Genomic DNA, 15,074 nt, shown 5'->3' with positions numbered 1-15,074 from the left:
AATTTACTTTCTCCACTTGGGCACGTCGGCCTCCTCCTGAGGTGAAGCTACCTTCTTTCCCTTCCTGTCGGCCTTCCCCGAACCCTAGTAATTAGTTAAATTAAAAGATATTACTGACAATCATATATAGGAACTATAAAAGAAAACTATGTATATAACTTATGTTAATCATTGTACCTGATCTGATAACCGCACCAATGCACGCGGCCATAGAACATAACTGCCAAGGGCATCAGTCAATAACTGTCACCAATTCTGCATTCGGCAGCGGAAGAGGAAATGCTTCGAAACCGGGCACAATGTCTGAAACGCTGACCACATAGTGAATATCAGCGACTGGCTGGTTGTGCAATCGTACCCGGTCCCTAGGGGGCTGTGCAGATCCATAAGCAACGATAATGAAACTACCATGACCATCTCCTTGATTTAATAGCTCACATGGTGTCTCTTCCTTTAAAAAAAAACTCTATTCATAGTTAGTCTATGAAACAACATATTTAAGAACAATAGTTGTGATATTAAATGATTACCGTGAACTCCGGATCTGGATGAGGCTGCGTAGGAACACTGCCTCTGCGGAAAGCACCAAAAGTCGGTAAGCCCATCTGCGCCAAAATGGCGTTGAAATTCTGAGTCATCTCCGCTCTGAGCTCCTCCCGAATTGGGCTTTCATAGCCTCCACATCTATGGAAGCTGCTGAATTGACACTAGAGGCACTGGATTTGACGTAGAGGTGTATTGATCACCATACACCTTTTCACCCCGAGGCGGACACCTCCTACGCCCCTCACACGTCCATATTGGTCCCGTCCTAGAGTCTCGTGTAAGGCATCAACTTGTCCTCTAGGAGTGAACTCACCAGTTGCCTCCTTTTCCTTCAAGCCAATCTGCATAAGGATAAGAGAGAAATACTCGTGAGCGCACAAGTTATATTATTATGTATACCTTATCAAAAATTATAATATGTACTTACAATGGCATTAGCTATCTGTTTTGTTCCGGGATCAGGTATGACTCTCTGTCCCTTTGCATCAACCCCATGCATGGAACACCACCAATCGAGCCCTCTATCTGGTTGCCGCTGTGCAACTGTCGTCGTAGAGCTAGTGCCCGATGCCGTGGTCGACGCAATCGTGGGGTAATGGCTATACATCCACGATTCTCTCGCCTGACCATACGACTGAGAACCCAGATGGTGATAGTACTTCCTAGCTTTTGCATTCGCGCTATTTTTCTCACGAGATGCCTGAAACACACAAATATAAACAAAGGTTAGATATGGTGTATACAATAATATTGGATCTAAAAGTATTAAATCTTAGCTAGTAAATATTCTTACAACAGCTTCTGGGGTTGTTTTTTGTGCAACAAATGCATGCCACTCCTCAGTGTGATATGCCTCCATATCTGATATGGAAGCTTGGAGGGCGCCTCAAATGATGTGTCCGTGAAGCTGAAGCTAGAAGAAGGTGTTGCTCCGTCGTAGATTTTCTTCTTCTTTGTTCCCCCGACTTTTCTCCGCTTCGTGATCCACCCCGACACTAGCTTGGCCTTGAAGTCTCGGAACCTCTGGGCAACCGCGGATAGAAACACATTCTTCTTCGCTTCATCATTTGAATATGGAATTGATTCTACAGAAACGCATTTCACAAATTAGTAAATATTACATAGTATATTTAACTAAAGTGTTAAGATTCTAAACGTATTGTACGCGAATCTTACCATAGTATCTTCCCAAATCATCTTCTTCAAAGACTCGGGACCTCTTTCCATGAGTGGAGAATGGAGAGCTTATGCATGCAAATCCCAACTTGCATGGCATACTTTTGACGCCATTTTCCACAAGGTTGCCCCAAATGATCGTAATCCAAAGTCATTAGGGTGGGTTTCCCTAGTGACTTTGTAGGTCCCCTTCCTTTCCTCTTTTTCGTCCCAAGTTCTTACTTGGCCTTTGTAAACCTTTTTCTTCACGGCGAGCCATGACCAATTGCCGCTGTTCCATTTTGTAATCGAAACACTCATCCTCGGTAGTGTGTTCCGCACTCGTATCCGTATGCACCTCCGCCATGTCCCTGAAATTGTACAAACATACGAATTAATTAAAAAAAAAATTAGGGCGGAGGGGTTGGCAGCAGGGGAGGGGGGTGCAGCAGGGGGAGGGGTGCAGCGGGGGGAAGGGGGTGCAGCAGGGGGAGGGTGCAGCAAGGGGCAGGGGAGGTGCAGCAGGGGGGCAGCAGGGGGGAAGGGGGGGTGGGCAGCAAGGGGGAGGGGGGTGTGCACGGGGAGGGAAAAGGACAAATAGGCCAAAATAGGCCGGAAATGGCCTTTTCGTTCCCGAAATGCAACCAACAACAAATTAAAGCCTATAAATCTACATACTAGTTACATTATACATCATATAATCATGTTCAAAGAAAATTTGGGGTTAAATCACTCGATAAGTACGATTTGGGAGCGAAAAGGCCAAAATAGGCCAAAAAAGGCCGGAAATGGCCTTTTCGTTCCCGAAATGCAACCAACAACAAATTAAAGCCTATAAATCTACATACTAGTTACATTATACATCATATAATTATGTTCAAAGAAAATTTGGGGTTAAATCACTCGTAAGTACGATTTGGGAGCGAAAAGGCCAAAATAGGCCAAATAGGCCGGAAATGGCCTTTTCGTTCCCGAAATGCAACCACAACAAATTAAGCCTCAAATCTACATACTAGTTACATTATACATCATATAATCATGTTCAAAGAAAATTTGGGGTTAAATCACTCGATAAGTAACGTTTGGGAGCGAAAAGGCCAAAATAGGCCAAAATAGGCGGAAATGGCCTTTTCGTTCCCGAAATGCAACCAACAACAAATTAAAGCCTAAAATCCACATACTAGTTACATTAGACATCATATAATCATGTTCAAAGAAAATTTGGGGTTAAATCACTCGATAAGTACGATTTGGGAGCGAAAAAGGCCAAAATAGGCCAGAAATGGCCTTTTCGTTCCCGAAATGCAACCAACAACAAATTGAAGCCTAAAATCTACTACTAGTTATACATTATACATCATATAATCATGTTCAAAAAAATTTGGGGTTAAATCACTCGATAAGTACGATTTGGGAGCGAAAAGGCCAAAATAGGCCAAAATGGCCGGAAATGGCCTTTTCGTTCCCGAAATGCAACCAACAACAAATTAAAGCCTAAAATCTACATACTAGTTACTTATACATCATATAATCATGTTCAAAGAAAATTTGGGGTTAAATCACTTCGATAAGTACATTTGGGAGCGAAAAGGCCAAAATAGGCCGAAATGGCCTTTTCGTTCCCGAAATGCAACCAACAACAAATTAAAGCCTAAAATCTACATACTAGTTACATTATACATCATATAATCATGTTCAAAGAAAATAGAAAATTTGGGGTTAAATCACTCGATAAGTACGATTTGGGAGCGAAAAGGCCAAAATAGGCCAGAAATGGAGAAATTACACACACTGAGTTTATGTCTCATGATTTATTGACCTTCCGCCGTTTCAGGATCCTCAAGTACATTTACCCTTCCGTGTGATCTACACGCATATAGTTCTCCGACATATTTACATCATCTTCCACACAAATTTCAGGATAGGTAAAAGGGGGGAGGTCCTCAAATGCATCATATTCTTCCTCATTATCAACATCACCAATACCGAGGTACTCCTTTTACCAGGTACAACAATTGACCACTTATGATCAGCAGGATTAGTTACAAAAAAACTTGCTTGACTAGTGATGCAATTACAAATGGCTCCTCAGTTTCACGTAGACGACTAAGGTCAACAAGAGTGAAACTGCAAGGATCATCGTTTCTTGCACAACGTCGATTATTGTCAACCCACGTGCAACACAAGAGGCAAATATTAAAAGTACAGTAGTCCAGCTCCCATATTTCTTGTATTCGCCCATAATAGTTGCTTTCAGCATGTATAGGCGACTTATCTTTCGAGCTTGCATATTGTGTAGACGACGCCACAAGTGAAACACCACTATTTTGTTGCGATCTTGACTTCAGATCTTGACGTTCAGTCCAAAACGTATACCCATTAATATCATAACCCTCATAAGAGCGTACAGCTTCACGAGGACCAAATGTTAACCACTTGACTATTTCAGGAAGTACTCGTTTATGAAACCAATCAATGAAAGTCTTGTTATGCATTTGCGTCAATGCCCTCACTCCTTTTCCAGGATTGCTAACACGTAATTCCTCCATATGTTCACTTAAATAAGGATGGACATCTGGTACGTGATGCAATACAAATAAGTGAGCTTGTTTACGCTTTTCTACGGAAGGTGTGATCAATTTTGAACCAATTGTACCCTTGCCCTCAAGTCTGCCCTCGTGTCGGGATGTCGGAAGTCCAACAGGATCAACACTAGCAAAATACTCAGCCACAAAATTACTGATCTCTTCACCCACAATCCCTTGAATTATACTACCTTCTGGTTGTGCAGGATTCCGAACTTTATCCTTCAAAGTTCCCATATATCTCTCAAAAGGATAGCACCACCTCAAAAACACTGGACCACACAGCTTAATTTCTCGAACTAGATGGACAATGAGATGGACCATAATGTCAAAGAATGCGGGGGGGAATACATCTCAAATTTGCATAGAGTTTCAACTACTCTGGACTGCAAGGAATCGAGGGTCGACGGGTCTAGGACTTTGCTGCAGATTGAATGAAAAAATGAACACAGTTCTGTAATGGTGTGCCTCACATGCTTTGGAAGTATCCCACGAATTGCAATCGGTAAGAATACTTGCATCATGACATGACAATCGTGCGATTTCATACTCGATAACTTCAACTCACCATTTAAGGTAACAAAGCGCTTCATATTCGATGAGTAGCCAGTAGGGACCTTAATGCCATACAATGACTCGCAAAAAATCCGTTTCTCTGCACGCGACATCGTGTAGCAAGCTGGTGGCAAATAATTCTTCTCCGAATCCTCCACCTTTTTACTTTTCTGAGTTTCATCATCAACCCTTTCCTCCCCTCTTTTCTTCTTCCTTCCGTCCCTTTTCTGAGCCCACAACTCTGGTCGAATCCCCTCTTTTTCCAAGTAAAGTCGTGACGCCTTAACATCTTTTGTCTTGCCCGGAATATTCATAAGTGTCGCGATAATAGCTTCACAAACATTCTTCTCTATGTGCATGACATCCAAACAATGTCTGACCTTTAGATCTTTCCAATATGGGAGTTTCCAAAAAATGGACTGTTTTTTCCATAATCCTGTAGGTCGATCAACCTCACTAGCAGGTTTACCAAAGACTGTTTCAATGCCCTTCACCTGATTATAAACTTCAGTACCAGTTAATGGTCTATGAGCAACTTCTTCTTCAACCGTCCCATCGAATGCCTTCTTCTTAAACCGATAGGGATGGTCGCGGCTGAGGAGCCTTCGTGTGCGCATATACACATGTTTGCAGCCCTTAAGGTGTGTAGATTTCATGTCATCTAAACAAATCGGGCAAGGTTGTTTTCCTTTAGTCTTATACCCAGATAAGTTCCCATAAGCTGGATAATCGTTCATAGTACAAAAAAGCATGGCACGCAGAGTGAACATCTCATTAGCATACGCATCAAATACTAACACTCCTTCGTTCCACATCTTCTGTAAATCTTCAACAAGCGGCTGAAGGTATACATCTATGTCATTTCCAGGTTGTTTGGGCCCCGATATAAGAAGCGAAAGCATCATGTACTTGCGTTTCATGCACAACCAAGGAGGCAAGTTGTAAACCACTAAAATACTGGCCATGTACTATGCTGCGAGCTGAGATTGCCAAAAGGGTTCATGCCATCCGTACATAATCCAAGCCTCAGATTCCTATCCTCATTACCAAATGACTTATGCACCCTGTCGATAGTTTTCCACTCAGGCGAATCAGCCGGATGCTTGAGCAGACCGTCTTTCTTCCTACGATCTGCATGCCACCTCAAATTCTTCGCATCTCCTTTAATTGAGAACATGCGCTTAAATCTAGGTATTATGGGTAGATACCACAACACCTTGGCTGGTGGTCCTTCACTACCTCCAGCTCCTTCACGCTTGTACCTCGACAATCCACAACGTGGACACTCATGTAAATGCTCATACTCATTACGATAAAGCACACAATCGTTAGGACAAGCATGTATCCGCTCGTACTCTAAACCCAAAGGACACATCAGCTTCTTCGCATAATAGTACGACTTTGGCAGTTCATTTCCATCAGGGAGCATCTCAGCTAAAACTTCCAACAACGATGTGAAACTAGAGTCCGTCCAACCAGCGTTCGACTTAATGTTGAACAGTGTTACCACCCGAAAAGTTTGGTGTACTTTGTACAACCTGGATACAACGGCTTTTCAGCAGCCTGAGACATAGACTCAAAAATACGAGGTCGTCTACACGACTGATCTTCAACCTCGTGTATCATCTCGTCTACCCGATCCCTATCATCATCTCCAAATTCATCATCCAAATTCTCATCCCCTAACTCATCATCATCCTTCTTTTTTTCTTCACATACATCATTCTTTACTCCAGAGCTTCCCATATACCTCCCCTGCTCACCATGCCAAACCATACGTGGTATTGAGGCCTAAACCCACGGCGAAAGACATGCTCCCTAACCACATGTATACTACTAACCTTGCTCACATTTCTAAATCCAAACAAGGACAATAAAAGTCGACTGCTCCAGAGGATGTTTGATATTCTAATGCACTTCTACAGAATTCCGAGACCCCATTCACAAACTCAATCGATTCACGACTACCATACATCCAAGTACGATCCATCTCATTCAAGAAGACCACCTCTAATAATTAAACACAACATTCATTATAATGCATCAATCATTATTAAAGTACACACACTCACATATTCAAATCACACACGTATACAACAAGCTAAGATAGTGACATGTTCAATTGTATGCATGCAGTCAAAGGTCCTTATCACTCCAACCTAACCCATCCTTGGACGTCTAATCTCACTAGTGAATATATGCCAACTTTTCAATTCTAAGGAAAATCCGGCAGCATTTCCCTACAGTTCTCCAAGTACACAATGTAGATAATTGCTTATCTACATATGTACCCAAGAGAACAATGTAGAGAAACGATAAGCCAAGATTTTCCTCAGAATTGAAAAGAAGACACACATTCACCACCTAAGTGAGATCAAACGTCCAAGAACAGTCCCAAACCGGGGACTATTCAAGACTTACTCCTAATGAGTAAGTCTTGAACGGGTATCTAGGCATATATGATGATGATTCAAACAACTTGTAATTTTCATATATAGCTAAATCACATTGCGTTTTCATACAATCTCATATCAACAAATAATATATATATACATTATAAAAAATACATATATACATCAATAAATTATCAACTTTGTCTACATGTTAAACTATCTATAGTTACCTCTTAACACCAACGACGAGCAATGAAGAGAAAAGAGTACTTGGACTTAATTGCCTTCCTTAGCCTCTTCTTCCTACAATTGACAAAACCCACATTGCACATTAATCATTTAATTCAATTAAGAAAAACAAAAGTAACTTAAAAACAAAATTAATTCATACCTAATTAACCACTCAAATGGTGGAGAAGAAATGAGAAGAGAAGAGAAGAGAATGGTAGTGGTGATGGTGGAGAAGAGAAGAGAAGAGAAGTGGTGCAGTGGGGGTGGACCAGTCGAGTTAGGTCGAGAAGAGAAGTCGGAGGCAGTGGTGCAGTGGTAGTGCACTCGAATTTCGTCGCGCAATGTGGTGGTGGTGGTAGTGGTGCACTCGAAAAAACTCGCCAATGTGGTAGTAGTGGTGGTCGCGCAAAGTGGTGGAGCAATGTGGGTGGTGGTGGTGTGTCGAATTAGGGCTCGCAAGGTGGTGGTGGTGCACTCGGTTTTTCGCACTAAAACTATTTGGTGAAAGAAAGAGGGAAATTGGGAAAGAGTATTGTAGGGCGCGCACTAAAACTCCTCGAAAAAAAAAAATCAGTTAGTAGGGCTGCGGTAGTAGTAAAAAGCACAGCCCTACCAAGCAAGAAGGGCTGCGCTTTCAAAAAAAGCGCAGCCCTTCACTTAGTAGGGCTGCGCTTTTAAAAAAGTGCAGCCCTTCTCAAGGTGAAGGGCTGCGCTTTTTAAAAAAGCGCAGCCCTTCCAATTGAAGGGCTGCGCTTTTTTGAAAAAGCGCAACCCTTCTGTTTTGTAGGGCTGCGCCTTTTTACAAAAGCGCAACCCTTCAACAATAGGGCTGCGCTTTTATCAAACGCGCAACCCTTCTTGCGCAGCCCTTCTACTTTTTTCTCCTAGTGATATGTGCATTCAAAGTCAGCCTTATGTCATTCCTTCTTCACGCATTCTACCAAACACCTTCAAGGCACCATTCAAGTCACTATTCTTACAAATCTCCACCTTGACTTGAATCCTCTCACAATAAGCCCGAAAATAGATGCATTGATCACAACGCCAGAATCTCCCAACACCAGATTTGTCCCAACAGACAACCAGACCAGATTAGTCCCTAAGGACCCCAGAATTGCCCCAAGAGGGCAACTAACAATCACGAACAGCTTGTAAGTCCAAGCAACCTTGGAACTTACCATGTGGAATCAGATTCGAACATATGTGATCTTTATACTCTTTCCTAGCACAGATAACACCTTCCTTGGACGGCCCAAAAATATTCACCACTCCGACATACAGTGCAAAACCCACGATGTCTTCACAACCATCCCTTTGGGGAGAGTCCCCAAAGATTTCATGCTGACCAAGAGCCAAGTTTTACTGACCCTTTGATGACGAAGAACACGGAATTTCAGATTCAGATTGTGAGTGTTGACAGATTTCTCCCTCACTTGAACCACCACTCCAACCTAGAGTGCCTCTGTGCTCCACATGTTTCTCAACACTATCACAAACATCCAATGTAGCAACCCCAGACTCAGATAACGTAGACCCTTGCAACACATACAATGTCTCCCGTTTAACCCCTTTCAAAATCATCTTCGAACCCCTGTAGACATACAACCCTCCACCCTCACCTTTGAAACTGAACCCTTTCTTGTCTAACAGACTAAGTGAAATCAGATTCTCTGTGACCTGTGGAACGTGCCTAACATCATTCAAAGTATAGACTTTGCCATCACATGTCCTAATTCTGATGGACCCTATACCAACTCTCTTACAGACCTCACTGTTGGCCATAGTAACACTTCCATCAACCTGTTTATAGTTCATAAACCATTCCCTGCGCGAACACATATGACAAGACGCTCCAGAATCTAAAACCCACACATCATTGCAATGTGTTTGTTCATCAGCAACTAAAGCAATATCATCATCAGAACTGAAATTTTCTGCTGCAATAGCAGCAGAACCAGACCCATATTCATCAGACCCAGATTTATTTTTCCTTTTAGGACACTCCCTTTCCCAATGCCCTGTTTCCTTACAGTAATTACAGACATCACTAGATTTAGGACCTCTAGAAGACGGTTTCCTGTATTTTTTCCCCGAATTCTCCTGTCTATTACTACTGGCTACTAATCCAGCAACCTGATCGACTGTACCTGTACCAGATGGCGCAATTCCCTAGTATGCAGAGATGATCTAACTTCTTCTAGGGACATAGAATCTTTACCAACAATGAAAGATTGCACAAAATTTTCATACGATATAGGTAAAGAAACAAGCAGGATTAAAGTGGCATCCTCATCCTCCACCTTCACATCAATATTACGCAATTCTAGTAAAATTGTATTTAATTGATCTAGATGATCTCTAAGAGGCATACCTTCATGCATTCGCAGACCGTACAGACGTTGCTTCAAAAGCAACTTGTTAGTTAGAGATTTTGTCATATACAAACTCTCTCAACCACAGACCAGATGCGGTTTCCTCCTCCGCGACTTCAGAGATTATGTCATCTTCCAGACAGAACATAATCGTTGAATGAGCCTTCTCCTCCAGAACGGCCAACTCAGCGGTGACTGAATCCGTTGCTTTCTTTGCCAACGGTGCCCACAACCCCTGTTGCTTCAATAAAGCCAGCATCTTGATCTGCCACAGACTAAAACTATTCCTCCTAGTAAATTTATCGATTTTGACATTCACCCCAGACATCTTTCTCACAGAGATCGAACACCAAAGCTCTGATACCAGTTTGTTATAACAGATGTTAGAGAGAAACAAATATCGAATGCAAAAACAATAAAATCAGACAACAGATTTACGTGGTTCACCAATTTGGCTACATCCACGGCAGAGAGAGAGAGAATATTTTATTATGTGAGGAAAACCAAATTACAGAGAGAATATAGGCTAATTTGCCGTTTAAAACCTAGGTACAAATAACCTATTTATACTTAGCGCTCAAAAATGCGTTTCCGCGTTATCCGCCGACCCGCCCGGGCGGCCCGGGTAAAATCCGCCCGACCGGGCGGTCCCTAGATCCCCCAAACATTCTTGCGCGCCCAACCGGGCGAGATCCGCCCTACCGGGCGAGGACGAAAACAGTTTCGTCAGTTCTTCGTAAAACTGACATAACTTTCCCGTTTCTCAGCGGAATTGGGCATATGACCTATCGTTGGAAAGCTCTTGGCACAAGCTATCACCTCCATTTTGAATCACATTAAAAAAATTTATAGATTGAAAGATATGTGCATTCAAAGTCAGCCTTATGTCATTCCTTCTTCACGCATTCTACCAAACACCTTCAAGGCACCATTCAAGTCACTATTCTTACAAAGTGTGATAATTCGGAGCCCGAGGAACAAACCATTGCAAGATTTTTAACAGGCTTGGATATGAATGTCTCTAAAGTAGTACAACTCGAGCAATATTGGACGCTCAATGATGTCATCAAACTAGCTTTGAAGGTTGAAGGGCAACAGGCAAAGGAGAAAGCAAGTTCAAAATCATTCTCCAAAGAAGTACCTTACCGTGGAAACACATCAACAAGATTTCCATTAAAGGCCCATCCTAGCACCACCACAACAAAGAAGACTGATAGTCCAGCTGGAACAAGCAAGCCTTTCAAGCAAGCAAATAGTCCTACGTCATGGAGATGATTCAAATGTCAAGGGTTTGGACATATTGCTTCAGAATGTCCAAATGCTAGAATAATCTCCTTTGTTGAAGAAGAAATCTTAGAGGAAGAAGAGCACGTTGAGGAAGAAAGTCAAGGAGATATCAACGACCAAGAAGTCCTACATGCAGATGAAGGTGAATCCTTGGTTACTCATCGTGTTCTCAATGTCATCCCTGCTCAAGAAGATGAATGGTTGCGCAACAATATCTTCCACACTCGATGCACATCCCATGGAAAAATATGTGATGTCATCATCGATAGTGATAGTTGCGAGAATGTGGTTGCCGCAACGATGGTTGAGAAGCTTCAAATTAGCTCTATAGCACACCCTCAAACTGATGGTCAAACTGAAGCAGTCAACAAGACTCTTGGAAACATGTTGAGAAGTATTGTCAACAAGAATCTCCGACAATGGGACGTGATGCTACCTCAAGCTGAATTCAGCTATAATTGCTCCCATAGTCAAACTACTGGTGAAAGTCCTTTCAAGATCGTATATGGTAAGAATCCAACTACACCGGTTGATCTAGCTCCGTTACCTTCCCCTTACCACTTTAGTAGTGATGCTGATGAACGAGCTAAAGAGATTAAGAGTTTACATGAGAAAGTTCGAGCCCAGATCATAAGACAAAATCAACGTTATCAATCGCAAGCGAACAAATTTCGCAAAGCGGCTGCTTTTAAGGAAGGCGACTTACACTACAAGAAAAGATGATATCAACGACCGCTAAAAACCGTCGCTGATACTCTAAAAACCGTCGCTAAACCATCAACGACGGCCAACCGTCGTTGAAATACAATCGTTGAAAATATGGTCGCTGATTTGGGAATCAACGACCGCCAAGCCGTCGGTGATGAAATCAACGACGGTTTTCCTACTTATCAGCGACTGTTTATTATACCAACGTTGAAGATACGCCAACGACCGTTTAGAGCTGTCGCTGGATCAACGACGGCTTTAAGCAGTCGGTAAATCAACGACGGCTTAAAGCAGTCGTTGCACCTTTTAACATCTGCTTAAGGCGGTCGTTGATTATCCAAGCCTTTTATAAAGCTGAAGCTTTACAATTTGCATAAAGGAAGAACTTGAGAATAGAAAAGAATGAGGAATAACAATTGAATACTCAGTCAATTAGAGAATCCAACGCAGTGAAATTATTTCAACCAAGAAGAAAAGGATGGAAGAACAAATCAATATCCCAAAGCAAAATTGTAAACAGAAAAAAATTTGCCATTCCACAATAATGGTCAGAGTACTTTGGAAACTAAATAACTAATTTACACAAAACTCCCTAAAAATCAGAAGACGCAAGATTGAAGATGAACACAAAGAAGTATGCTCTAACAACAAAAGCTTCAAAGTCACATTTCTTCAGATATTCTATATTCAACTCTCGTAAGCCACTTCCCTTGATGGCTTGCTGCATCATCAGATAAATAACGGGCTCGTGTATGTATAACCTGCCAAAGTTGAAATCACCCGATGAGTTTATCGCAGAGGTCAAACCATCAATAAATTGCTAACAAATCACATTCAAGCGTAACCACAACAAAAAAGTGTTCCTTGAGGGAACATGATGATTCTTTGAAAGCCCCATATTCAAGTCACTTCACATCATTCCTAATATTCTAGATCTGATGGTTCAAAAAATATGTCATCTTTTTTGATCGCAAATTAGTATATTTGCTCGCTACACATGCAGGTAAACTATACTTGCAGGAGACCTGCAAATATACTTCAAGAATTAACATTGCACACCCGCGGAAGTGATATCTCACAAACTTACCTAACGAGAGCATCTCCATTTTCCTGCCTTGGATGCAGTTATAGAATCAGTTGCTTCTTTCTGAAGTGTGACTTGGAGCATATCCATCTTATAAAAATAAGATGAAAGAATATAAAAAGCAGTGTATTAAACTGAAGGGAAATCATTTATAAAAATAACGAACCTTGAGAGCGTTGCCCACCATCATAGAGAAAGCAGTGATTGTGACATCCTTCCCTTGTTGTTCTACCTATATTAACGAGGAAATTAATAAACAAATCGTTATACTCAAAGTTCAGTAATGGATATTATCATTGAAGAAGATCATCAAAAAAAATAAAATAATACCTTTGCTTTCCCAATTGGAAGGCGGAAATTAGCGTCAAGAACTTTATCTGCAACAGGAAACGATTCACCATATCTACATAGGAAAACATCAAGATTTCATCAATTACACAAACAATCCTCATATTTTATGATATAGAAGCATAATTAGTCACTTACAAAAGCTCATTTTCTAGAAAAACAACAGGGTCTGGATCCCTAATGGCAGCTTTGAGCAACCCTCGGGCATCCTCTGCTGAATATGGAGCAAGTACTTTCAAACCAGGGCATGCACCAAACCATGTTGCATAACACTGCAGACATAAAAGCATGAAAGTAATGTAATCATATCAAAAAAGCTAGGTCTTTGGATTACATTACTTCCATTAACAATCCTTTTTTCAGATCTTGTTTATTTTGAGTGGAAAAGAAATCAGCTTGTGTATGTTTCATGTTTCTACTTCTCACAACTAGAGGTATTCTCCAATTCTAAACTAGCAATTCAGCGTGATAGAGACATTGAGCATGAGTTGCTTCTAATCTCAATACCATAAAACATAGTATTTATCAATTTATGCTCATAAGCAAATGTAGGCAATACAATGTATTCAACTGGAGCCCCAAGTTTCTTCACTAGCTGTCATGAAACAGCAATGGAACCATAATCAACTCCCATATTCATTGATTAAAGTGGATGAAGCAACTAAAGACATAGCTAGTAAACAAGATATGTAGATGGAATCATATAGACTAATGATCAATTCTTCCGCTAGTATACATGTCAATTTTCTACATGTAAACATTTCACAAGGGACACAATAAACAAAAATAATTAAGGAAGAAGTCAGACATCAATTGTGTAAGTCAACTAAAAATGTTCTGAGAATATAAGAAGCTATTAAGCACAAGCATGCTTCAATCGATATAGGTCAAACCACCTTTTTTTTATGTCCTGTATTTCTATCAATAACCAAAAAAAATTAAAATAATTTGACAAATAAAATCATATTATAACAATTCTACTCAAAATTGAACAGAGAATTTACATATTGAACTACAAAATGTCATGATAACTCATGGAAGGCAGTTAGGAAAGAAGATGAATTAACTTCGCCAAAATTTTCAGATTGGTATATCTCTTCGTTTCTCCGCCGACAATGTGACAAATTTTCAGTTTGGTATCCCCAAACAAATCGAAAAAAACCCTAGAATTCGATGAACAGAAAAAAGACGAAGAAAAAAAAAGATAAAAACTTGAAATCAAAATCGCTTACCTTCTTAGAGATGGAGAGTTGAAGAAACCCTTTTTTTGGATTCTTTTTTTTTCTTGTTTCACTTTCTCTCTCCTCAGTCTCTATCTGACTATCTCTTCAATAAGCGTCCGTTGCTTTGGTAGATTGAGAGGGAGGGGGAAGGAGGAAGGAGCAGATCTGAAGAGGAGAGAGATGAAGGATTAGGGTTTACCGGTTAAGGAGAGGGAGGAATGAGGAGAGAGAACAGGCAACTTTACTTTGTCTTCGTTTTTTTTTTGTCATCAGCGACCGTTTAATACAGTCGTTTAAATTAAAAAAATCTAAAAATCTAAAATAAGAAACTCAACGACTGTTTTAAACGGTCGCTAAAAAATAACGACTGTTTATCCGTCGTTGACCACTCTAAAAGCAGTCGGTGGGCAACGACGGTTTTAAACAGTCGTTGAGTGTAAGAATAACGACCGTTTTTGTAACCGTCGCAGTGAAGCCGTCGTTGTTTTGGCTTTTTCTTATAGTGTTAGTTTGGATTCACCTAAGAAAGGAAAGGTTCCCACGAGGACCACATGGTAAGCTGAAACCTAGAGCTGATGGACCGTCCA

The 15,074-nt window shown here is 41.0% G+C and overlaps 1 protein-coding gene across 3 annotated transcripts; it reads right to left on the bottom strand.

The window, feature by feature from the left end:
- Positions 1-12,264: 12,264 nt before the first annotated feature.
- LOC104907618 (pyruvate dehydrogenase E1 component subunit beta, mitochondrial-like) lies at positions 12,265-14,861 on the bottom strand. Of its 3 annotated transcripts, none has more exons than XR_007275149.2 (6): positions 14,497-14,828; positions 13,403-13,536; positions 13,247-13,319; positions 13,083-13,148; positions 12,920-13,006; positions 12,265-12,593 (listed from the first exon to the last, which is right to left on the bottom strand). XR_007275149.2 is itself a non-coding variant. In XM_048646228.2 (6 exons), exons 2-5 carry the CDS (start codon positions 13,552-13,554, stop codon positions 12,920-12,922), a joined length of 378 nt encoding a protein of 125 aa, XP_048502185.1. In that variant the 5' UTR covers positions 13,555-13,602; positions 14,497-14,861; the 3' UTR covers positions 12,265-12,593. The 3 variants fall into 3 exon arrangements, 2 of the variants coding, with proteins under 2 accessions (XP_048502185.1, XP_048502182.1); XM_048646228.2 differs by having other exon boundaries at positions 13,403-13,602; positions 14,497-14,861; XM_048646225.2 differs by lacking the exon at positions 12,920-13,006 and having other exon boundaries at positions 13,403-13,602; positions 14,497-14,857.
- Positions 14,862-15,074: the final 213 nt, after the last annotated feature.

This window comes from Beta vulgaris, chromosome 1 (genome assembly GCF_026745355.1).
Source record: "Beta vulgaris subsp. vulgaris cultivar EL10 chromosome 1, EL10.2, whole genome shotgun sequence".
Taxonomy (NCBI): Eukaryota; Viridiplantae; Streptophyta; class Magnoliopsida; order Caryophyllales; family Amaranthaceae; genus Beta; species Beta vulgaris.
The sequence above is the reverse complement of the archived record's forward strand: the minus strand, read 5'-3'. Positions and strand labels throughout refer to the sequence as shown.

Coding starts and splice junctions, on each gene's coding strand:
- LOC104907618 (XM_048646225.2), bottom strand. CDS start 13,554: ATGCTTTTATGTCTGCAGTGTTATGCAACATGGTTTGGTGCATGCCCT. Junction 13,320..13,402: donor TTTCTAGAAAATGAGCTTTT/GTAAGTGACTAA, acceptor TTTCCTATGTAG/ATATGGTGAATCGTTTCCTG. Junction 13,149..13,246: donor TTCCAATTGGGAAAGCAAAG/GTATTATTTTAT, acceptor TCGTTAATATAG/GTAGAACAACAAGGGAAGGA.